Source organism: Bradysia coprophila, unplaced genomic scaffold, assembly GCF_014529535.1.
Source record: "Bradysia coprophila strain Holo2 unplaced genomic scaffold, BU_Bcop_v1 contig_297, whole genome shotgun sequence".
Lineage (NCBI taxonomy): Eukaryota > Metazoa > Arthropoda > Insecta > Diptera > Sciaridae > Bradysia > Bradysia coprophila.
The window spans coordinates 6274110-6300346 of record NW_023503555.1 but is presented as its reverse complement, the minus strand read 5'-3'; the positions used below and the strand labels follow the sequence as shown (position 1 = coordinate 6300346).

Here is a 26237-nt window from a genome sequence, read left to right as displayed (position 1 = left end):
ACCATCAGGCAAACTAGAGCATCTAGAGCAAACGATTTTGATTTTGTCAATAAATTTTAAATTATTTCACTATTTGACCACACATAATTAGCCAAGAAACATCGAAAGCATCAAAAAGCAGCACATTAGACAAAATCACAAATCTATTTACACAAAGAAGCACAAAAACACTTTCAGAGAGCGACGTATAAACACGTCCGTTCACTATGCCGTTCACAGCAGGTCAACATTAATTACTTTAAAAAAAGCATTTACCGGATTTTCCAGATTTGCACATTTTTTTGTATTGATGGGGGCCATCTTGAATTACAGCGCCACCTGCATATTTTTTCAAGCACTTATATTTTTCTCGTATGCAGAAAGGTTCAAGGAACACAAGATTTTTTTCCCACTCAATTCGGATCAAAATTCAATTTTATAGAGCCGAAAGAAATTTTAGCTGACTGCGGCTCCCTGGCGCAAACCAGGTCGATCCCAGCTTGGCAACATTGCGATTCGAGTTCGTGGCCGACCCACCTACGATAATCAACCATAAAATCGCTTTTTACATTCAATATGAGCTAAGGAACAACTCGCGCCAGACTAATTTTAACAATTTTGTTAATAGTACTTTCCTCAACATCTGCCACTTGTGACGCAAAATTTTGTTGGTAAAATTTTTCTAAAAATTTTTTTGGCTTAATTTTTTAATTTTCTCAAACTTTTCACATTTTTTGTGTAACATTCCACAATTTTTTAGTCATTTTTTTTACTTCCAATGCCTCAACATTGAGCAACTTCTGAATTTCGTGAATTTTTAGGAATTTTCGGAAAATTTTAGAAATTTAGGGAATCTTAAGGAATTTGGGGAATTTTAATTCCCTAAAATAGGCCATGGGAAACGTCAGATTTTTCGTCCATAAATACCGAATTTTACACTAATTTTCAGTTTTCCTTTTTTCAATCTGCCAGATGCAAACCTTTTGAAGTTTCTTTAAATGTAAACGTAAAGTTTTTCTTTTCTTTTGAATTTTTCAAGTCCAAAATATGGCTATTATGATACAAAAGTGTCAAGAAATTTCATGTGTAAATTTGAAAAAGCCTAGAAGGCTGTAAATTTATTTTAAGTATAAAATATTTGTAAAAACTGTAAAGAATTTTGATTTGAATAAACTAAATTGATAAAAAAAAACACTTACACTAAATCCTGACAATAAAGGCATATGTCAAATGTGCCTATCACAAAACATAAGACCCGAATTTCTATGCAATCTTTTGCTATTTAACGAAGGGATGAGGTGGCGTTTGTATCGAACTTTCGGTTATGTTATACATGGTATTACCGCTCATATCATCGGCAACATAACTAAAGGACGTATCGCCGATATCTCAGAAACTACTCATCCGATATTGATAAAAGTTTTTTTGCTTGAAAGAGAGTGAAAAGTTATGAATCTTGAGCCTGACGTAAAGCGAATCGATAATATGGTTCGGAAGATATTGTCGAAAAACTGAAAAAAAAAGCTTTTTTCAAACCAAATTTGTAAGATATTCGAGCCGATTTTGATAAAATTTAATTTTTCATTGAAAGGTAAAGTAATGAATTTTGAGTTCAACATGAAGTTAATCGGGTTCGGTTTGGCAGTTATTGTGGAAAAACTGAAAAGCCTCTAGAGAATACGACAAAAAATACTGATTTCACTGAATTTTTTTTATGCTCAAAATTCGGAAATTGTTATTACCTTTCAGGATTTCTTTTTTTCAAAATCTGTTCAGTAGTTCCTGAGATATCGGAAATACGCCCACTATATAAACGACGAAGTACCCAATCGACTTCATGCTTCGAATTTGACACATCATAAGTGGTTGCGTGTAGATCATTTCCACGCAAATTTAAATTATCGGTAAAAAGGAAAGTAACATCACCAAAATTATTAGATTATTATTAGATAATCTAATATCACCAAAATTATGCAAAATTTCAGACATTTGTTTGAACAGTTACATGCGGAAATGGGAAGATATGACTCACCCTTGCAATATATATGCATAGGCGTCGACATCTTCATTGGACTTCGACTTTTCATCTCCAATCCACAAACGCCATGTCATCCGTTAATCACTGTTAATCATGTTAATCACCGGTTAATCACCCGAAAAAAGAAGTGGTTTCCCCCTCGTAGGAAACGTTCACTGATAGACGGTAAATAAAATCACCGTCCTTTACCCAGTGGCTCATAGTTTGAATGTGAATTCCCATAAAAATTCAAAAAATCGGATCCCAGCGCTTTTCTATGCAGCGCTAAATACCATATAACTAAACGCGTGGATTACATGATACTCTTGAAATTCCAAGTATATAATTCCGAAACAAAACTTGCATGTATGTGCACTGTTCATACGATCAAGGTCATGCAATCAGAGTAAAAACTAATCAATATCACATATAGACAGACTGTTATGATCAGAGCGAGAAAACTGAAGACTATAGTTATTATAACTTGCCTTGGGGTACTTGTCAAAGTATTTACTTCTCTTTCAACGTGGTACGTTGAGAGAGTTTAAACTTGCCTTGGGGTAGTTGTCAAATATATCTCTTTCTCTTTCATCATAACACTCTATAAGCAACATTCTTCTATGCTCGATGTGTTGAAACTGAGACCTTCAACTCCTTATGAAGTACAATTTCGATTTTGGTGGCTTTGCTTGGGACTAAGTTCTATTAGAAATTGTAGCTATGTTGAACCAACGAATTGCTATATTTTGAGAACGTAAAACACTATAGAGATGTTGCTCGTATGAATGCTCTGTTTTTAGTTAATTTAGTTCGTAGAGTGAAAATACTCCTTGCTCGATTTCCAACACGATGCTATGTTTAAAATCAATCATTTTTATTTGAAGTTATTGTCTACTAGTTTCTACAAATGTTCGAATGGTTTGCAAAATATCATGCGTGTCCAGAAAAATTAATCCGCAACGCTTGATCTTAAGATCGACAACTTTTCCTTTGAAGCAACATGCTGAATCAATTCTGATATTATTTCCAGTTACATCAACTCTCATTACTCCGCAAGCCTACAAAAAAGTATTAGAGTAATATAATAAGTCTGCAAAAAGGCTTGCTTTCACAATTTTTTTTTTGTAAAACGAGATTTCATTGATTCAAATTGTGAGTTATCAAAAGCCAAAGTCCACTCCAAGTATAATGAGACCGAAAAAAGTACATAAATCAAAAACATATGAAATTGATATTGTGATTATCGTTATAAAAGTGGGTCCGGATTATTATTTTATCAATGCAATTAGTAAATCCGACTTGTAGGAAGCCAGCGGCAGTGAGCTGGAATAGTTTTACTAAGATTTTAATGAATAACAAAAACATCCTCCAAAAGCACACGTTGGAAAATATAATTTTTGGATCGTTCAATATCACATTAAAATCTTAATAAAACTATTCCAGCTCACTGCCGCTGGCTTCCTACAAGTCGGATTTACTAATTGCATTGATAAAATAATGATCCGGACCCATTTTTACAACGATAATTACAATAACAATTTCATATGTTTCAATTGAAGGTTAACCACGTGTTTGTTGAGCTAGTCGATGTTGTTGGACGTCGAATATCTTATTATAAACCGAATGGATTTTTTCCGGCTCCATGTAGCTATGTTTCTGCTAATTAGATCTACAGATTGCAGTAATAAAACATTTATCCAGACGCGCTTTTAGAATAATAATCGAAAAATAAATAGAAAATTGACTCATCCACGTGTGTGTATGCAATCACAATTTTTTGACAGAACATTATTGTTAGTGTTTGAAATTAGAGGACGCCAGCTTTTTTGGACAAAAACGATAATGCCCCACAATAACAGTAATTCCCAACAATAATGCCCCGTCAAAAATGGCGACCATTGTGAATGCATTCACATGGACAAGTCAATTTTCTATTTATTTTTGATTTTTATTCTAAAAGTTCGTCCGGATCTATATTTTATCACAGCAATCCGTAGATCTAATTTGTAGCGAGCTAGCGACAATGAGCTGGAAAAAAACTATTCACTTTACAACGCGCTGTTCGACGACAAACATCATCCACTACACAACAAACACGTGCTTAACCTGCAAGCGGAACACATGATGTTTGTCGTCGTACAGCGCGTTGTAAAGTGAATAGATTTTTTCCAGCTCAAAGTCGCTAGCTCGCTACAGATTAGATTGCGGATTGCTGTGATAAAATATAGATCCGGACGAACTTTCAGCATAAAAATCAAAAATAAATAGAAAATTGGCTTGTCCATGTGAATGCATTCACAATGGTCGCCATTTTTGACGGGGCATTATTGTTGGGAATTACTGTTATTGTGGGGCATTATCGTTTTTGTCCAAAAAAGCTGGCGTCCTCCATTATCGTTTGTGTTTGAACCATCTTTATTGGCTGACGACCCCAATTAATTCATTCTAAGATCCATTAATATGAGATTCGACATTTATTTGCAAGAAATTTACGAAAATTAAAAATTTATTTATTAAATACGGATACATGGTCCGCCATTTCGATGTAAGTTAAATGAATTCAAATGTGCAATATGGAATAGAATCAATTCGAATTGGAATCAAAAATGTATCCATATTTCATAAATAAATTTTTAATTTTCGTAAATTTCTTGCAAATAAATGTCGAATCTCATATTAATAGATCTTAGAATTATGGCAATGAGCACAGCCCTGCTACTAGCATGAACACTGAATTGACAAATGTCAAATTTGGAGGCTTTAGTGATACGAGCTACCGCTTAGGATTGTTTGTATTGTATGTTTTAACTCATACAACAAAAACAAGTCATCTATCTGTATAACAGAAACGCAGTGCTGTGCAATGAGTTAATTTTTAAATTTCAAACAGCGATTGCTGATATATTCAGAGATGAAAAAGTGTCTGATATTGGCGGCCTCACAGATGTTAATCTTAAAAGCAACATGGCGTCAACTAACTCATTAATGTTGCCTTTATCGTAGGCATTTGCCGTTATCGTACGGATTTAGCATTAGTGTGTGGCATTTAGCATCAAAAGAATCTGCCGTTCTCTATGACAAAATCCCTGAATCTTACACGGAGAACACAAATTCACAGTAAACATCAGTAAATATTTACTCGAAACAATGTATAATGCTTGGAGTGGACTTTGGCTTTTGATAATTAGTTAGCATTATTTTCACTGTTATTGGTTGTGCATTGCTTGCCGAAAAACATTAACTTACTGCAGTTCTTTCCGAGAATAAAATGATGATTTCCCTCGTTTCGATTCTTTCTGATTCGTATGATATTTGATTTTTCAGCATTTTCGACAGAACGCTTTTAATTGCATTTGTGTTCACTGTTCCATATTCATTTATATCCGAACAAAATTTAACTACATCATTGATAAGGTCATTCAAATCACCTGGATTCCAAATCTGAAACAAATTTACATCATTTTTTCATCAAGTATATTCCAATTTGCAGCTGTAGCAACTACTATTTTATTAAATTCTTGTTCCTTTGTAGCAAGATACCGTGCTAGGTCGCTGTGCTGAAATTCCTCGAAATGTGCGCCAATAGTTCGTAACAAAGATACATATTGCCCATCAGATATTTGTTCATCGGCAACATTGACTGTGTATTGATCGTCAATGTGTAAAACAAATTGGATAACTATATTGGCAAGACTTTTGACCAATATAGCCAAATAGTAGGGTAATTGGGAAATTATATGTAAAATGTTGGCACGAGTTGCTCTCGCATGTTCATCATCTGCAGTAGCATGAAAAATTTGAGAATTCATTTCTAAGAATCCAATTTGCTGTTCGATTCACTGTCAAGAAAGAAAAAGTCAGTCAGGTTAAAAATCGTAATTTATGCACTGTAGTGCGCATATATTCCTTTTGCGTGCGTAAATATTTATTCGATAAAGTGTAAAATTGCTACAGTACATAAAATCTTGTTGCTAACTTGTGCCTAAACTGGAATTTTGCGCTTCGCCTTGGGTTGACAATTTTCACATCTATTGCGCAAAGTTACATTTAGGCACATGTTAGCAAAATAGCTATCATCCATCTACGGGAGTCAATATTTTTGTGACTGTGTCTAGTTTGCAATAATGTGTGTCAGAAATATATTTACTCATATCCTGACTTGTAGCAAACAATATGCAATATAGCAAGTCACTGCCTATCTTTTAGAAATTTTTTCTTGATTTTCTAAAATTTTCCAAGAAATTTTCTTTAGTTTCTTTAATTTTCTAAAAATTTCTTAAATTTTCTAAATTTTCTCGAATTTTCTTCAATTTTAAAAATTTTCTTGAATTTTCGTAAAAATTCCAATAAAAATGATTGATTCTGCGTGAATATAGATTCGAAAACAAGTGTTGGCCGACCTAGGAGTTCTGGGGCCAAAAACAAATTTATCACTTATTTCATAGAAACGAAAAAACGATGTTGGAAATTTTATTTCATTCATTAGCAACTTGTGCAAATTCATCGAAGGTAGATCGTGGAATTTTAAATCATCTTGCTCCTGAGTGACATAATTTGACGTTTTTCGTTACTTAAAAATTTCGAAATTCTCGTACTCTCATAGAGAGGTTTTATGCGGCTGAAAATGGATTTTCATATATATTTTTTCCGACGAGATCGAGCAAAGATTGTTGTTGAAATGGTTGCAGAGTGATTTCTTTGTGTTGATTTGGTTTCGTTTCATTTCATTTCGAGGTTTCGCCTCGTTACGATAAGCTAACGACTAGTACCGAAAAATTCTGCTTTGCATCATTCGTACTATTAAGGAACTGCGTATAATTTTCTTTTACCCAATAGAATCCAACGTATCAGAATAAAATAAAAAGCAGCAGAAGTTTTTTGAAAAAGTTGTCAATATTCGCCGATACTTAAAAACAATCGCTAAAACGAACTGGTGTGCATACGTTATTTTGCACCAGCTGGTCACATACAATTCCAAATGGGACCAGCTGGTGCAAAATAACGTATGCACACCAGTTCGTTTTAGCGATTGTAGTACATTTTGTTACGAGTGATGAAAAGTTGAATTTTTCGGTACTAACCGGTCCGCCTCGTTAGGACAAACTTACGACGTGTACCGAAAAATTAAACTTTTCATCACTTATAACAAAATATACTGTAGTTTTTGCACAAGTGGGCTCAAATTATTGAAAATTTTGTAGACTAGCTAGAAAAGAAAAGCTTTTGAAAACTGTGAGTGACAGGTGAAACAATCCAACCCAACACAACCCAATGTGATGGGTTGGGTTGTTTCACCTGAAATTGAGGAAAATGACTCAATCCGTTTAAACCGAATTTAGAATAAGTTACGAATATACACGTTTTCGCAACAAGTGACGAAAAGTAGGACCTTCCGTTGCCTTTATTGCGAAAAACGTTGTATACAACTCGGTTATAAATAATTTTTAAGGCACACGATGTGTATTGACAATCTACACATCATTTCATTTCATTTATTTCAGTTTAAATTCGATTATAAATACAAAAAACATCTGCGTAGCTCTAGTGTGACGAAGTCAATTCGAAAGAGCTACATCTAGTGCCTAAAAAAGCATTTATCACTCGGTTGTATAAATAACTATTTCCATACAACCTTTTACAGTGCGTGTGAATAATTCGCAACGGAAAAAACTGAAAATTCGTTAAGCGATTTTGCTCAATATAGCAACAAATTTAACTCGACTTTAAAATTAGGAAGAAAATTGGTTTTAAGAGAGTTCCGAAAGATTGCGTGTCTGCGTCTAAGATATCTCTGAAATACATCTATACTAACTTAGTTAGCAGTGAATATTTGCTTCGAGCAAAAAAAAATCGTTATAAACCAATTTGAGTTGCTCGCAAATAACTTCCAAGAAAGTAAAGCGGTCTTTCAGTTTATCTAAGACATGATGAATTGTTAATGAGTCCTAAGTGAAAATATTTGGTAAGAACTTTAGCAGAAAGCCAAATTAACAGTTTATGCCACAAAGCTTATTAAAAACCCGTTCGATATTTTCATCAATTCCAGTCAGAAAGCTAACACTAGCAGCCCATTTAATCAGCCTACAGGTTAAAAATATGAGGATATATGAGGACTTAGATATAGATTTATCCTTTGTTTCCATTCCATATGAGGGGCGATACTCAGAAATAACTGGTTTCCAAGTAAAAATAATCGTACTCCGGTTTCCGAAAAACCGGGTATCGATAATCTAACCGGTATTGCATTCCCTAAACGAGAATCGAGAATAATACATTCGATCTTTCACACATGTGACAAAGAGTTTCGATCGAAGTCCATGAGAGACGAGTTTCGACCCAAAAATGATGCCTGTTGCGTATTATCTACGTTTGTTGGTCAAAGAGTAATTTCAAATATCATAATTCCCTTGACTGAAAGTCAGGGTCTTATGAAAGAAAATACCCTTAAATGTCCGTAACGCTAAGTTCACTTTGATATTTTGAACATGTTCTACATTGGCAAAAAAACGTTAAATACAGAAAACGTCCGTACACTTGTGGACTCGATAACTCGAGTAATTCTTTACCGATTTGCAAAATTTTGGTTTTAATCGACGGAGAATGAAAATCATGAGGTTAAGTTCGTAGATGGGCAATGTTGGAGTAATGAGATGGGAGTAATTCTCAAGAGATTTTTTTACTTGTTACCGCGATAACTTCCATAATTCTTATCCGATTTTCAAATTTTTTGTTTTATTCGACGAAGATTGAAATTCTTGAGGCTGAGTTTGCAGATGGATAATGTTCGAACAACGAGATGGTAGAAATTCTACACAGACGCTTTCTCTTGTTACCACGCGATAACTTGAGTAATTTTTACCCGATTTTCAATTTTTTTGTTTTAATTGACAGAGAATGATAATGGAGTAGTGAGTTTGGAGTAATTGTAAACATAACTTGTTATACCACGACATTTTTGCAACGGATTTCCAGAAACAATTAAGAAGTACTTCCCAAAAGAGGTTTTGCTTGCTTGCTTGAGAAACCGATAGCTCGGATTCTCAGATGCTTCAAAAATCAATTTCGACCAGTAGCGTAATTCATGTGGTTTAACTCGAACATTGGAATTTAATTGGACTAGTAATCTGGGATATACGACATTTTTTGCGTGAAATCCGTATTCTGAAAAGAATTTTTTTCGTTCCTAAAATCTTTGAACATGTGTGAACACGAGTTTTATTTTTTCATGAGGTAGGCAGGAAATACGCCACCTTTTCAGCGCTTTTAGTAGACTATATAGGAGACTCATATTAGGTGTTAAATGTACCTCGCTGGACCTTCCACTCATTGCCTCATTGCACTTTTTAGGAGACAATATTCAATCGTTGTAAATATTGTTTATTTGTATTCTTCTCTGTATATAAATAACATACTCAAAAATACCTCTCCTGATCACATCGTGTTATAATTTCATATTTTCCATGCTTAGACTTATGAATATTTGAACGAGTATGAACTTTGCGGCCAGAGCGAAGCGAGGGCCGTAATTCACACGAGTATAATTTATTCAAGAGGTAGGCAAGAAATAAACCATTTTAAAAGCGTTTTAAGTACTCATATTTATTGGATGTAAAACATCGCTCGCTGAACCTTCGATTCACGCAGCTTCTCAGAAAATTAAATTAATTTTGAGTTTTCTAAACGCCCAGTGAAAATAAAAGAGATACTCAATTAATGATGTAGCAAATAGACCATTCTTGTTGCGCTTTTTCATATGACTATAATTTTATGTTCTTTATGTTTATGTTTATGTTTACAACTGGAATTGGAATTATTGAAAGTCAGTCAAGGGAAATGACCCACCCAAGTGGTGGGGCCTAGTAATAATAATAATAATAATAATAATAATAATAATAATAATAGCGTATGGTTATTGTTCAGCCGGGAGGACACACTTTAAGTGACAGATTCAGCTACCATTTGCTGCTATAGCTAGTGAAGGTACTTTTACATGGTATTGTAATGACCTAACACTAGGGACCACATGCTTAACGTGAATTCCGAACCGCGCCTTCTAAGTATTTTACACTCTGAATGATTTTTTGAATATTGCGCCTTAGTACCTATAGCAGTGCTGAACTCACTAAGCCGTGTGACAGCTCTACACACACAACCATACCAGATTTTTATGAATCGATTCAACCAGCTGTGTATTTGTGTACACGTCTGACAACCGATTTTTTTTCTGGCCTGGTTGAGACTCGAACCACCGACACTGACATCTGAATCGAGTATCGAAAAACAAACGTGCTAACCATTACGCCATTGACTCGTAATCATAATAGTCATTCTCTATGTATCGTTGCTAATTTGAAGTGCAATTATAAGTAAAGCTTATATAATTTTCTAAATTTTCTTAAATTTTCTTAAAAACTTTTCTAAAACACAGGCAGTGATAGCAAGAGAAGAGATAAACATGATTTCAGCTAATTTGACATAACTAAACACATCAAAAGTTTTACTATCGTAGATGCGTAGATGAACTCTTCCACACTATAGTTTGTATTATCAAAAACAATTTACAACACAGTCGCTGAATAAAGATATTAGATTAGTCAAAATCAGAGATATGGGCAATTTATAAGTATTTTCTTGATAACATTGTGTATCTAGAGTTACTGGTTGTGTAGGAATTTCGGCGAAAATACTGACGAGGGTAATATTACCAAAACTTTAAATTACGAATGTTACCAAACTTCATGTTACGTAATATTACGGGGTAATATTATGAACTAATATCTGGGGAAAATGTTCACATGTAGTTTTTTTTTAATAGAAAAAATTTCACTAATCTGTTCCGATTGCGAATCGTCAACAATCATCATCTCACTCGTACCACAAATTCTTTGAATTGTTAAATTCATACGCTAATAAATATGCATTAACTCTCAATCAACGATCAATTATTTGACGTGAATATGGTTTCGCGCAAATTATTTTCGATTCATTTGTAAATTAATCTATAATAAAATGAAGAATTACACAAAATTACACAAGTTAAATGTAGTTCTGCTGGTACGCCGAAACTGATAGAAGGATTTAAAATTCTAACTTCAATAAGTCGAAGTCGTTATTTTACTACCTGCCGCTGCCCCATGCGAAAGTTGAACATTACATTGCAATGTGCCCCCTACGAAAATGACATGTGGACTATTATTTGGAAATGTTCTGTGAATTTTCATGTGAAATTGAACTTTCGGATGGGGAAGATAGTGAACCAGACTACATTAGATACTGTTACGTATTTCATTAATTCGGAAACAATGTTTAATTTCATTCCAAATATAGACTTGATCAGGTTCCTTTGGAAACAGGAACTTCTGGGACTTGCAATAAAACAACTTACTATGAGAATGAATGTTCTGTATTAAATATTGACTTGTTCACTTGTACAGCCATCGATTGGCAATGAGTTGAATAATCGTAAATCTGACCGAACCAAATATAATGAGACCACAGTGTGGCGAATAAACATTCGGCAGTGATGACAGCTTAATTATTACGTGAACAAACAATTATGTGTTACTAGCAAACTTACTCGTGAGTTTTTGAGCAACTTGCTTGGTAACTCTTTTTCGACAAGTGTAATAGGCTACCTGCACGAGTTGTCAATACTATTTTATTCGGATTATTCAGGTCCTAATTTTACTGATTTTACTAATTTTTACCCATTACTACAAGTTTTGTTCGCTTAATTACGTTAATTAGTATTTTAAACAGCAGTTCAAATTTTTTGTAATTGTCGATGTCATAATTTTCATTTACCAGTAGTTGTTTACATCGGAATATGTATTTACTATGCTGGTGCATGTAATAAGGCTATTACATGTATAGGCAATAACCTTTACATCACTCGCATAGTAAAACGTCGTACTACACACGGAAAATAAAGTGATAACTCGTATCACGATGAGTAAAAGTACCTCGGGCTGCCGCCCTCGGATACTTTTTCTCATCTGGATACGAGATATCACTTTACTTCCCTTGCATAGTAATGTACTATTGTTAATATTTTCGTTTTTTTGATGTTGGTACGTAATAGTGACAGGTGTCTTACCATAGTATGAGTGTTACGTATAAACGATCGCACTAGTCTGACTTCAGACATTCCTCTTAAAATAATTTTCTTAATTAATTTTTTAAAAAACCGAAGGGACATTTTGATAACGTGTAATGGTAAATGTTGTTTAATTTTACATCAAATTTCATTCAAAAATGGTTTAAAAAGATTTCATGATTTCATTTTCGCCTTCGGCTCGAATGTGCAAACTCTACACTTGTCGGAAAGTCAGTTATCGAAGCTTGTTGCTCAAAAACACACTTGTGAGTTCACTTTTATCAGCAAATTGTTACTTCATGCAATGAATTACTTTCGCAGCATCCAATGTAAACTACTATAAATTTTCGTGTTATTCGTGTTTTCAATTTTTCGCCACGCCCCAGGTCACTTCTACAGAAAAAATCTTAAAAATAGATTGTTGTATATTGAAGAGACGTGAGTTGTATCTGAATTGACCGCTTCACAACCTTACTCTTTTTGATTCTCGTTAATTCTCTAGCTTAATTAACAAAGTTAATAAACATTCCTTTAACACATTAGCGCCGGGTAAGGTGGGATGTGCAAAGTGAAACGAAACAAATTGAAAAAAACGAAAACAATTCAGTTTTGATGACCATAAATTTTTCAACGGTTGTGCCTTGAATTGTATTAAGGCGAAGTTGGGTCTTTTGAATTTCAAACAATATTGACTGGGTCAGCTCGTACTGACATATTGTATTTTCCTGTCAATAATCTGTGACATCTTCACTTCGTTCAAAATGACAGTTTGTTTTGTTTCTATTTATTGGTTTAGTTTACCGTATCTGCCGAAATTACTTTTTATTTGTTATCATCGAAAAATGTGATAACAATATGAAGGCGGAGAGGTGTACAAACATAAGCTCAATTTAGATACCTTCCCGTGTCGGATGATATTTGGACGTGATCGATTTTAGAGGTAAATATTCAATATCGGAGCAGAACTAAAATAGTCAACAACAAATCCGGTCCATGCTACAAACATGTACTCCATAACCTAGTTTCCGAGCTGTGATCAAATTCGAAGTGAAGCAATACAAGCTAATCCCGAGAAATCGTAAATGTCCTTTGATTTGAGTGTCGCAAAATTTAGATGCTGTGATGGTGTGTTGCTGATATTTTTTTTTAATTCTTTAGCTCGAGTATTTAGTACATGTTTCGGTTGGACACTGTTTTGTTTTCGGTACGTAAGCTGATCGGAAGATTACAATCAAAATTGAGTGAAACCATGAGTGCAATCGATTATTTTCTCTTTTCAGATGACAACCTACGGACAGGGATTTTCGGGATGCAGTTTCTCGTATGGTTTCGGTTGGACACTTTTGTTTTCATAAATCAATTATCAATTCGGTACGTAAGCTGATCGGAAGTGAGATTACAATCAAAATTGAGTGAAACTGAAACATCCATGAGTGCAATCGATTATTATTTTCTCTTTTCAGATGACAACCTACACCTATACTTTGGGATGTCGTTTCTCGTATGGTTTCGGTTGGACACTTTAGTTTTCATAAATCAATTCGGTACGTAAGCTGATCGGAAGATTACAATCAAGATTGAGTGAAACCATGAGTGCAATCGATTATTTTCTCTTTTCAGATGACAACCTACGGACAGGGAATACTTACCATTATGTTGGTTGGCTAAGCAGTTTCTCAACAGGAATATTAGAGTCTGAACTCCTAAAAGTCGTTATTTGTTGTGATGTAATTGTGTTTTGTTGAAAATTAGTGTTTCGTTAATTGCTCCACTGAATAGAGAAATCGGATATCGACTAAAAAATCGTTTATTTCTTCATGTTCACAAAGTGAAAAATTGATTTTCGTGGGTATCCCACCAAATGTTTATATGTAAAGCCAAAGCTCAAAAATTTTTTATTTAGACGAATGTCTTGCTGGACTCGTCATATTTTCTCAAATCCATCTTTCTCTCTCTCCGAGAATTGGCCAGTTCTTTTAACATCGCTTCCTTGTAGAAGAAGACAAGTTTTTTTTTCATTTCGCCTTCAAAGAATGCATCATCTCGTTTCACCTCTACGATCTGGAATTGACGTTCTCCTAGCCAGATCATTAAATATGTCCATTTTCGTTTGGTGATATGTAAATCACCTTGGAGCTCAATGTACCACGCACTCTTTTTGTTTATAGTTTTTTCTCCGGATTTTACTGTCCAAAATTGCAAGTTTGCCTCATCTACTTTTTTTTGGTACTCTTTTAAAGGACACTTGATGGAGAGGATGCGATCAACTCCAACAAGTTTGAAAGGCTTGGCACCGAGGAACGGTAGTTCATCGTCGATAAACATACCACTTTCTTGGAGGATAAGTTCCGGAAAAACTCGCTCGAAACGTTGGAGCGCCTCGCTCTCTTGGACTCGCTGATGCCGATTCTGCGCACTGTTCCCGAACTGGGTGTTCGAGTACATAATTTCAGCTGCGAATGGAAGAACACAAAAAATTATTAAATGCGAAGGATGACTAGTGGTTTTGACGGGTCGACTGGGCCGCTTTTCATTTTCGATTTGCATTAGACTCATGAACATTTTGTATTGTAATCAAAAGTGTGCGTTTTTATGAGAAAAAGTTGTTGAAACGAATATAATCTTGAAATGTAGAATTGTTGTCTTGATCTCATACCTAATATGTTTGTGTAAAACTTCGGGCCTCTTGAGTTGATAATATTGCAGAAGTAGTGCGACAACAACATATCCCTGGACTTTTCGTGGTAAAATGATTCATCATATTTAGACAACTCCTCGATAGACTCGCAGTGCATCTGATTTCGATATAACTTTTCCAGGATTCTGTCTGTTGCAATTTTGAGTGCTCCAGGTTCCAAATCATCTGAATAATCACCACCATATGCCTGAACACCTTTTTCAGCATCTGCTCGTCGTGTTCTAGGTTTCTTCGCCCTAGCAACTGCAGTCTCTTCACATTTGCGTTTTCGTTTGTTTTCAAGTTCCGCAACGGCTGGTATGTCTGAGACTCCTCCGAATTTGTATTTACGGTATTCGGAACTTGCGTGACAACGACTGTTGAAGTGAACAACACCCATTGCCACTCGTGCAGTGTATGACCCGGCCAAAGAAAAATTTATTCTTTTTCCTCCTAGATACTTTGCTACGTAGCTGTTAAGTTGCTCGGCTGGGTTGTTGGTATACCCTGCCAGCAAGCTCTTGGTGTTGTTGCCGAAGGATGACTGCAGAACACTCTGTATTTCGTAGTACAGCCCGTCGTCCTTTAAACGCTTTATGGTGTCAGCTGCTTCTGGCAATGTTGCCTTCTCGCAAAAGTAGTTGTCGCACTTCTCATGATAACCGATATAATGGTCCAAGACATTCAGTATGTCTTTCTCGAGATTACGGGACTTGATTGCAAGTGTTTCATCAGCATCATTCCAGTGTTTCGTAGCTGATCGAATTGCCTTAGAAATTTTCGCACACATATCGTCGGTGATGATAGACTGTCGGCAACCGGAATCAAATTTCGTGATCGAACCCAAATTGTTAAACTTCTTGTAGAAGTTCCGGTACAAATGATTCACACATTCTAGTTTTGCGACGAATACATCCGGGTCCTTGTATATTCGAAGGTCGCGAATCAATTTGTACGTGTTCGAATCGCCATCGGAGATCATCACGTTGAATCGGGCTCCAAGTACGTCACACTCCTTAAATCCTTGGATAATAATGTCGCTTTCCATGCCGCTAGACGGTCCACTATAATTTTTGTTGCATCTGTGCTCTTTGACTGTTAATCCTCTACCGTCGGCAATTTTACAGGTGTGACAGTACTTATTTCTCGTATCGAAAAATATCACCTTGTTGGATCGCAGTCCAATGATAGCGGCGCATCCGGACAGCGATGAAAAAAATCTGCCATAGGATCGCTTACCCCAACTACCATCAGTAATTATTTCAATGAGGGCGTTTCCTCTGGAGTCTACTTTTCCTTCAGCTTTTGCGAGCTCGATTTCCTCTAGAAGGGCTTTCATTGATGATTGTTTCGCCAACTTGAACCAATCTTCTTGTTGCACTTTCTCAATGGAATGGAACAGATCGTAGCTCATTGAAGGAACGTTCAAGTTGGCGCAAAATTCTTCGACATGCGAAAATCCAAGTCCCACAGAATAGATGCCGAGCACAACATCTCGATTGATTCCCAGTGCATTTCGTTTTTTTTGATCTGTTTCGATACGACTAATAATGCCACAAACATCACATTTGAACACGAAAATCGAGGACATGCCCTTTTTGATTTCGTGTTGAAGAGTCATATCTTCAAAGTGGCAATCGGCTGAGTGCTGGCCAGGAGCTTGTATTTGTTTGAATGTATATCCCATGTCGACGATTCGGCGGCCAGACAGTTCTGATTGTGGCTATAAAAAACGATTTTTGTTGACTGTTTGGGACATGAGCAAACAAGTGAACTCTGAACCGCAATAATTTTTCTCGAATTTAAGAAATGCGTCCGAAAGGAATATACAAAAGTTCCGACTTTGTATTGGTACAAACAGGCCTGGTTCAGGAACACGACTACATGGCAGGACCTATTTTTGCTAATGTCATTCCGTAAAATTCCTAAAAATTATCAAAATTCATTCGAAGGATTTTTTTAATTGAAGAATTTTACGGAATTTAATTACCATTAATAGGCCATGCTACATAGACATCATCGCAGATCGACAATAGAAACAAACAATTTACACGAAAATTCATATATTGGAACACAGAAACGAGGGTACAGCACGAACACGTAGATACGGAAATTATCTTACTTCAGAAACGTCTTGATTTACTTCACTTCCCGACGGCAGACCTAATTCACTGTCAAAACCAGCGGCCTAAAACAATGATTTCATGTAATTGCTTTCAAATTTACATGATGAATCGACTCACATAGACTTCGTCTTCTTGTCCATCAACTAAATCCTCTTCATAGTTGCCACAGTCTGTGATGTGCTGTATCTCTAACACGTCATCTCCGTTCCGAATTTCAAAAGCACCGAACGAGCTATTGGAACTGCTATTGGCATCCTGAAAGAAGCCAAATATTTCAGCACATTCCTTCAACCTGTAACATGGAATGACAAACACTTACGATGAACTTTCCGTCATCATCTAAATACATTTTCTCCCAATCGTCGACGCCTTGCAATTGCATTTCTCCATCGTTGTCGCTCAGCTCCCCCTCTTCGAGATCATTAAATCGACTTTGTCCTTGAAAATTATCGGACGTGCTCGCGATTTTGACAAAATGATTTTCGGTTTGATTTTGAATCGAATGAACCTCGATCTGCTGGAAACTTTCAATGTCCTGCAGAAGAAGCAACGTCTCATTACCCTCCTTCGCAACAATCGATCAAATATAGTTGAAAAAGAGAACCTGGCACTGTTCGTTATCGTCGATGTTAAGATCCCACTCATTGTCGCTTTGCGGTGAAATTGGTGAAATGAACCGTGTCTGGAAATATTTGAAGAAAATGGATGTCAGTCCACAGAATTTGGAGAATGATTTTCTACACAAGCTGTTCCCAAATACCTCGTCGATATCCATGTACATTTTCTCCCAATCATCGTCGAATTGTTGGTTAGTGGAATGAGTCTATAAGCATTCGAAGAAAAAATATTAGTAAGCTGGAGGCCATCGAGAAATAAAATGTTGTAGAAATAGACTCGTTCTGCATCCTTCCTCAACTGTTTTGTAAACTGAAAATTGCATTCAGGAAGACATTCGATACTAATGGTAACCACAGATCAGGCGCGCCGACTTTTGGTTTGATCGTAACATGAACTTCGTATTTACATTTTCATGTTTGTGCAATTTACCTCAATTTCATCACCGGCAACCGATGGTTTGGCGACGTTGTCAGACATGGTTCTATATTTGTACAGAACGAATGAATTCGCAATGCAATGATCGACCTCAACGATGCTCCGTAATGTAACCTTAGTCAATCACTCCGCGTTCTAAATAGTCTTGGACTTTTCTATCAAACTGTTCGATATGTAAATGAAGTTCACTCTGAACAAACTGATTTTGTTTTCGTAAAATTGACAATGAAGTTGACAGTAAGAACAACTCTGTCTACTCAGTTGTAAAATTTTGACCGCTCTTTGATGTATGGCTAATGATTAGCGAAAGTGTATTCGAGTGTCATTTTAGAGCTTGATGTAATAACAATACGATTGGCCAAATTCTACATGCTTACTTTGAGGTTTGAATGCGCGAGATTACCTTTTCTTCTCCTTAGCCTGGTATGTGAAAAATTGAACTCTTCCTGATATCTTTCTGACGCAAATTATCGGTACATAGAACTCAGAATTTTTCATTGTCGGCATTGTGGTAAACCTTGTATCATATCAGGCGGTGTAATAGTAACATATCATTATCACTATTTGTTGATTATATCCTTCAAGGATTTTTGTTTTGAAATAATCTACAGCTTACAAGTTTATACTTACCAGCTTGCACTTGAATATTTTCAGAATTTCAGCTCACTCATATTATTGCACCCGGTTACTCCACATTGAAATTCGCGTATTATTCTTAAATAGTCCTTCATATTATTATCAATTTCTTTGATGAAAACAAATAATTAGTAATTTTGGCACGATAAACAAAAACCAAAACAAACTGACACTTTGAACGAAGTGAAGATGTCACAGATTATCGACAGTGCGAGCTGACCCAGTCAATATTATTGTATGAAATTCAAACGACCCAACTTCGCCTTAAGGTAACTTATCTGGGTCCGTGCTATCAAAAAATGATCTTGGTTCGCTTATGGGAATTTACATGCAAAAAATTTGATAGCACGAAGTTTAATTAGATGTATCTAGTTTCGTGCTATGACTTTTGTATGGTAGCACGAAGTAAGATTCATACAAAAGCACGAACCGCGATCAGCACGAAGCTGCATCATCAATAAAATATAAGTTGCTCTTAATTATTAAATCTTTTTCATGAAATTATTGATTTAATCGTTAATTAATTAAACATACTTCAAGTTGACACTCAGTCTAAGCCAATTCCAACAACACTTTCCACGTTATCAATGCTCAAACTCAAAATGTTGTGAAATAGCACGAGCTACGATAAATTACCTTAATTAAAACCACAGAATTTGAAAGTGTCGTAGCAATAATTTCGATGTTTTCAATGGCCAAACAATTTTGTGTATTTTTCACATATTTTACAAATCACTAGGTCCAGCCATAATTCAAAAATTGAGGAACCATCACCTGATGACCAAAAAGACGAGGATATTGTTCGATTAATTGTTTTCCGGCGTTCAGAATTAGTGCGACTCAATTCTGTCAGTAAACGATCAGAAATCAATTTCATTGAAGCTCAAGAAACATGAGAATGAGTCGAAAATCATTCAAATTTGTCTTAATGTATATAACTTACCGGCCAGAAAATTTTGAAATTGATTGAAGTAGCCGTTGTATTATTCTTCTATTGACACCGTAAGTGCGGTCGAAATTCAAAATGGAAAGTGCGTAATACTTTCTAACTCAGCGTCATTTTCATACAAGGAAGCGTTGAAATGTACTTTTCGGTTCCCTTTTTCATCGAATCGTTCACTAGAAATTCAAATTTTAGGCACACTTACGGCGTGAATTAACTAGGTTGTTATCGGAAATTGATAAGCAGTGAATCAGATGTTTCTGGAGACGAACGTAAATGGAAAAGACACGCAAGATGGACACATTGACGTATATTGAATCACAGTTCGTCAATGTCAATGGAGAGTTCAAAGGGTCCAACCGGCCTAACTAACGCAACGTTACACAACAGAGTAAAGTAACCCCGGTGTGTTTGGGACTAAGCCTCGATGTGTTTGGGACTAAACCTGCCTTGCCCGTTTCTCTTCTATATACTCATTGAAGAGTATAACCTGAAGTGAATCATAATTTGCCGATCCATAAAGCAATCGTTTATTTTACTCTGCCGTGAACGTTATCATACCCATTCACGATATTATGAGAGCGAATTCAATTTTATATTCATTGTTCAACTTTGTACTCGTTCTTTCTAAATACGCGCATTTACGGCTTTAAGAGTCAATTTGCCAAAACTTCGAACAACTTAAAAACAAGCCATCGGCGATTTTTGAAGGGTATATAGTAATTGAATCAGGGGACCCTCCTGGGGCGCAATTTCGGCCACTTTTTATCAATCTTTTAGCGATTGATATTTTGACACTTTCAAAATATACAAATTGTAAATAATATGAACTAGTACAAGATCGAAATTATTCCAGCAACATATCAACGTTATTATTACAATTTCGTCCGAGGTTCAACATTTTTACTTTAAAAAGGTGTTGACGTTATAGCTTGACCCAAAGGCACGGTGCTTTCCGTGATTAGGCAATGTAATAGCAATTTATGCGTCTCATCTTAATGATTATGAGAACACTCAATTGTTGTAGTGACGCAATAGACTTGATTAGTAACATAGCACTGCTTCAACATTTGAATATTTCGTTTTTTACTTGCTACCCGTGTTATGGGCTAAGAATGTTGAAGCAGAGCTGTGTTAGTAATCATTGATAGTATTTTGTAATGAAATATTTATAGTCTTAAATGATATGACACCTCCGTTTGGTAAGGAGAACCATTTTACCTGTATTTTTGTAGATTTTTATATGATAACCGGGAAACTACGCGAAAGAAAGTGCTTGTTGTAGAAAGTATTTAAATACTTGAACTACTTAAACTAAAAAGAAGTCACGTTTTTGTGAAAACCTCCAATTACGATCTTCATTCATAAATAAGATTATTAGTTATGAAATTCTTTTAAATTCTTAAAGTACGATTCCTCATGCGGGATTTGACATTTTTTATTATAAGTTTATTGCGTAAACCCTATAATACCGTTTCTTGTGCCATATTTATGTTCGACCTACTCATGTCTCTTAATTTATTAGCGAATTTAAAAATATTGATTTCGATAGTCATCGATTTTTCATTTGTCCGGTCAAAATTCGAGATGCGTTCCATCGGTATATATTTTGAATGTTGCACAAATGTAACGTGAACAGCAACGCTTTTACAATGTTGACTTTCCATCTAGTACAATTTACTTTTGACCGTGTTCGGTAGTAAAGACGTTAAATCAGCGCGACAAATTCTTTTAAATCAAGTTAGCCATGCGAATACAAAACGACGCGAGTGAGACTTTTTAGTTTAGTTGTTCGCCAAAAATAATCAAGATGCGCCAGCGAATTTCGCTCTTCCAAAAAGAAAGATTAGTGAGTCTGATAAAAAATCATTTTATAAAGAAGTGCGGATATTATGAAAACATTGGAAACAAACAAATCGACACGGAAACTTGGATTGAAATTTCCAATCGACTGAATACAGTGGGAAGGTGTAGGAAAACATCTTATGAATGGAAACAGGTAAACCAAAGTTCATAGATTTACATATATTCTGGTCGTATAAGCCAAGTTTTAGTGTTTCAATTACATGAAATGCCGCGTACGAAAATATGCCAAGATGGCTCGCCGATATGGAGGAAATGTTGAAGACAATTTGTCGGATACCGATTGTTTAATTTTCAAAATGTTTGGATGTGGTACTGATGCTTACGAGAACGATTTCGTGGATGACATGGACTGTGACGAATACGACGATGGGGATAATTATGACACGAACGACGACTGCCATACTAACAACGATCCGGTGTTCGCTCACGCTTTTGCAGATAACACCAATCAAAACGTGGCCCCTCAAATTTTGACTGTGCATTCAGCTGATGGTTTGAAAAGCTTCGATGATTCAATGATAGCTTCTGTTGACGATGATTTGTGTGAAACTGAACAGTTCGAGACCATCCCATCCGTCGAAGGAGAACCAAAATTTCGTTTACTACGTGAACATGTTAATTTAGAAGAGAGTGATCCAGGATGTTCTGGTGAATATTCTAACGAACCTGTTCATTTACTAGACGGAGGTAGTGGTCGAAAAGCTGTTCGCACGCGTGGAGGTGTTCGTACACGTGGAGGTGTTCGTGGACGGGAAGATGTTCGTGGACGAGGAGAAGTTCGTGGACGAGGAGAAGTTCGTGGACGAGGAAACATTCGTGGACGAGGAAACGTTTGTCGCCGTGGAGGTGTTCGTGGGCGAGCAGTCGCTCGTGGGAGAGGAGACGTTCGTGGTCCAGGAGGTGTTCGTGGAAATAGCCAGGTAATGTAAAGGAAACTTCAAATTAGAAAATATTCCATCCAATTCAAAGTCGGTGAACCACATCCAAAAAGAACGGTTGCTCCAGCTCATCGAAAATAACTTCTTGTTATCGGTTGGACATTTCTCCACTTCAAATGGCGCAGCTGCAAAAAAACAAGTCTGGGAAGACTTTGCTTCTGAACTCAACAAATTGGGTCCATGTCGAACAGGAACGCAATGGAAAAACGTAAGAAAATCCCTTATGTTTAGATTTTATTTCGTCTTCGGCTAATCAATTCCTATTCAGGTTTTTGATTACATAAAATCCAGTGCGAAAGCTAAGCTTGCTGATATGCGGAAAGACGTAAATCAACGGGGGGTGTCACTCACTCGTCTGGAAGAGAGATTGGTTGCCATTTGTGGACTTAATAACATAGATGGACAACAACAGCTAGGAGAAGGTGGCTTCTGCTACAGAAAGGTAATATACCAAATAGATTCTTTTATCATTCAAAATCCTCTATCATCATTCGCTAGAAGTGTTTCACATAAGATTTTGTTTCGGAAGTACTATTGCTTTCAATAATTTAACGCTTTCCCATTTTCCGTCGCTTTCTCAAGATTTAAGCCTGTAAAATGATCTTTAAAAAGCAGTGGAAAAAAGCGAAAATGATTCAGTTGCAAGCCATTAAGAAATTAAAATTCAATTAACAAACCTCAATATGTGAATTGTACAACTTTTATGCATTATAGACAGTACAAGTGTGTGACCTAGGTATCCCAGAATCGTCGACCGTCAGAGGATCATCTGAATTCGAAGAAGTGAACGATGTGAACATGTTTTTCTCAGACCGTGGCATGGACTCAGAGGAATATTTGGACGGAACAGAAACTCACGACATACACAACTCCACACTTTATCGTTCCACAGTTCCGAAAAGCGTAAGTATAAACCCAAGACAATGAATCCTGTTTATAGTTACAAGTTTCATGATCTACACCTATAATAGTAGATTACGTATCATAACTTAAGTTGTTTTACTCATACTCACTGAGCACCCTGGAAATGAGCTTTAACGCTCATGTGAATGATGTAATGACTCATTTCCCGGTGTAATAGTACATTAAGGATGAGGTTCGAAACTGTTATTTTGACAAATGGGATCGTTATAGTCCGATCCGAAGAGATACATTTGCAGTCATTTGGCATTTAGTTTTCCTAGTAATTGAATCTACTTTTCATTCTTGTCGGTGTGGATTTTGCTTCGAATATCTTTTCTGTCCTAATTTAGCTCAAAGCGAGCATTGAATCAAGCAATCAAGCTCATTTAATTCTTCGTCACTTTGCATTTTGGAATTGTAACTCAAGATTATTTACACAACAAATTTAATCATTTGAAAAACTTTAGGAAAGTCAATATTCAATTCATGAAACTTGAATGTTGTGCACTGTGAGTGCTAACGACATGCTAAACTAAAAATTCAATTGACATATCGAGGTTTGTAAAAATTGTTACATTTTTATGCACTACAGAATGTGAGTGATCTCGCCATCGCAGAATCGTCGACGCTCAGAATCTCGCCCGAATTGGAAGAAGTGAACGACGTGAACATAAATTTGTCAGATCGAGTCATGGATACAGATGAACATTTGGAAGAATCAGAAGCCAACAGCTTCCCAATTTCACCTACTTATTCGGTTAACGATGAAAATGACTTGCAACACGAAAACCTTTCCATCTTTCCGAGAAGCGTAAGTTCAAAGATTCTATGTCCCAAATATACGACGTTTCACATTAGACCCCTTTCCAAATCCGTAAAACAGAATTGACATTTGGTACTAAGCAGTAAGAGGGGAACAATTCAACCAATAAATAAAATAAAATTGTATCACGTGTGTTTTCGTAGCAATACGTGACATTCTTTGGAGCCGTTATATTTTCTTTGCGTTTTTGTAAATAGAATTTTAGATCAGAATAAAAAGGTGGTAGGAATTTGTAGTGTCGTACAGTTTCAAGTAATGTTGCAGGTTGACAGTATGTTGTTGACTAAAAAGGCTTAGGAATCGTAAAATAATTTTTACAAAAATGGATTTGAGGAACTAGAATGAGTGATTTAGACCATTGCGTGTTTTTCTGATCAGTTTTATTAACTCTGATGATTGCTGAGCACAATTGTCTTCGAAGGATTAAATATTACAAATTCTTATTATTTCAGAGCTTCTCAACTCATATAGAAGATCCACGGGAAACTGTCACAAGTGGCGCGTATGAACGGATTATCAATTCAATTATTGACACGACATCCATACCGTTACGTGGATCGACCATAACGGCTGTCACACTGGACGGGCGAAACTCTGGCAGACGCTCCTCTGCTACTAGAAATGAAAATTCTCGTAACCAACAAAGATCTGCTGGTAACGAAAGTCCCTTGCAGCGTGGTCAATTTGCCAGAATTGATTATTCTCGTAGTCAGCCACGATCTGCTGGCAATGAAACTACCATGCAGCGTGGTTTCACTGCAACCATTGATGATTCTCGTAGTCAGCAAGGATCTGCTGGTAACGAAAGCAGTTTGCAGCGTGGTCAATTTGCCAGAATTGATTATTCTCGTAGTCAGCCAGGATCTGCTGGCAATGAAACTACCATGCAGCGTGGTTTCACTGCAACCATTGATGATAATCGTAGTCAGCAAGGATCTGCTGGTAACGAAAGCAGTTTGCAGCGTGGTCAATTTGCCAGAATTGATTATTCTCGTAGTCAGCCAGGATCTGCTGGCAATGAAACTACCATGCAGCGTGGTTTCACTGCAACCATTGATGATTCTCGTAGTCAGCAAGGATCTGCTGGTAACGAAAGCAGTTTGCAGCGTGGTCAATTTGCCAGAATTGATTATTCTCGTAGTCAGCCAGGATCTGCTGGCAATGAAACTACCATGCAGCGTGGTTTAATTGCAACCATTGATGATTCTCGTAGTCAGCAAGGATCTGCTGGTAACGAAAGCAGTTTGCAGCGTGGTCAATTTGCCAGAATTGGTGATTCTCGTAGTCAGCAAGGATCTGCTGGCAATGAAACTACCATGCAGCGTGGTTTCACTGCAACCATTGATGATTCTCGTAGTCAGCAAGGATCTGCTGGTAACGAAAGCAGTTTGCAGCGTGGTCAATTTGCCAGAATTGATTATTCTCGTAGTCAGCCAGGATCTGCTGGCAATGAAACTACCATGCAGCGTGGTTTAATTGCAACCATTGATGATTCTCGTAGTCAGCAAGGATCTGCTGGTAACGAATGCAGTTTGCAGCGTGGTCAATTTGCCAGAATTGGTGATTCTCGTAGTCAGCAAGGATCGTCTAACAATAATTGTCTCCAGAATACCGCTTCCACCAGCAATATTCAGGATCGTCGGTTGCACAGAGCCGTTGATACTGTACCGCAAATGCCACATGAGCAGCGTTCACTTCGTACGGGTAGAATTCGTGAAAGGCATAGAAACGTAATTTCCTTCATTTCATCTAATTTATTTGTATTCAAGACTATTTTAGGGAGAGGTTAAATTATTTCAGCGGTCATTCACAAAGTACGCACGCTTCGAAGGGGGGGGGGGGGGGGGGTTAGACTAAACCGCGCGCTCCATACATTATCAAAGAGAAGTTTCATACATTTTTGCGCGCATGGGGGGAGGGAGTGTAAATTCGTCATTTTTAGCGTGCGCACATTGTGAATGGTCGCTTAGTACAATCTATGCAAATTTGGCAGAATTGAGTGAAGGTTTTTTAGAACACACTGTGTGACTGAATTCAAAAGAAGTTTTATTTTAGGCTACCCAAAAAATTAAACCTGAAAAGCGACATTTTTCATACATTTTCAAGATTCTTCAGAAAATGATGAAATAAAATTGTTGCCTACCGGCGTTTTTTAATTTTTGATCGATAAACAACATTAT

At 36.4% G+C, this 26237-nt stretch overlaps 3 protein-coding genes and 1 long non-coding RNA gene across 5 annotated transcripts; 3 read left to right on the top strand and 1 right to left on the bottom strand.

The window, feature by feature from the left end:
- The first annotated feature begins 12860 nt into the window (after positions 1–12860).
- On the top strand, positions 12861–14718 carry LOC119078489. Of its 2 annotated transcripts, none has more exons than XR_005088017.1 (5): positions 12861–13032; positions 13251–13296; positions 13373–13463; positions 13556–13636; positions 13713–14718. It is a non-coding gene; the product is annotated as an uncharacterized LOC119078489 (long non-coding RNA). The 2 variants fall into 2 exon arrangements; XR_005088016.1 differs by having other exon boundaries at positions 13115–13296.
- Positions 14719–16824: 2106 nt separating this feature from the next.
- LOC119078484 lies at positions 16825–18744 on the bottom strand. Its single transcript, XM_037186040.1, has 6 exons — positions 18579–18744; positions 17656–17718; positions 17500–17577; positions 17215–17430; positions 17013–17150; positions 16825–16957 (listed from the first exon to the last, which is right to left on the bottom strand). Exons 2-6 carry the CDS (start codon positions 17674–17676, stop codon positions 16883–16885), a joined length of 528 nt encoding a protein of 175 aa, XP_037041935.1. The 5' UTR covers positions 17677–17718; positions 18579–18744; the 3' UTR covers positions 16825–16882.
- Positions 18745–21332: 2588 nt separating this feature from the next.
- LOC119078630 lies at positions 21333–22634 on the top strand. Its single transcript, XM_037186226.1, has 3 exons — positions 21333–22313; positions 22363–22539; positions 22623–22634. The coding sequence occupies exons 1-3, from the start codon at positions 21594–21596 to the stop codon at positions 22632–22634; spliced, it is 909 nt and encodes a 302-aa protein (XP_037042121.1). The 5' UTR covers positions 21333–21593.
- Positions 22612–24951, top strand: LOC119078483. Its single transcript, XM_037186039.1, has 3 exons — positions 22612–22773; positions 23046–23234; positions 23827–24951. Exons 1-3 carry the CDS (start codon positions 22645–22647, stop codon positions 24121–24123), a joined length of 615 nt encoding a protein of 204 aa, XP_037041934.1. The 5' UTR covers positions 22612–22644; the 3' UTR covers positions 24124–24951.
- Positions 24952–26237: the final 1286 nt, after the last annotated feature.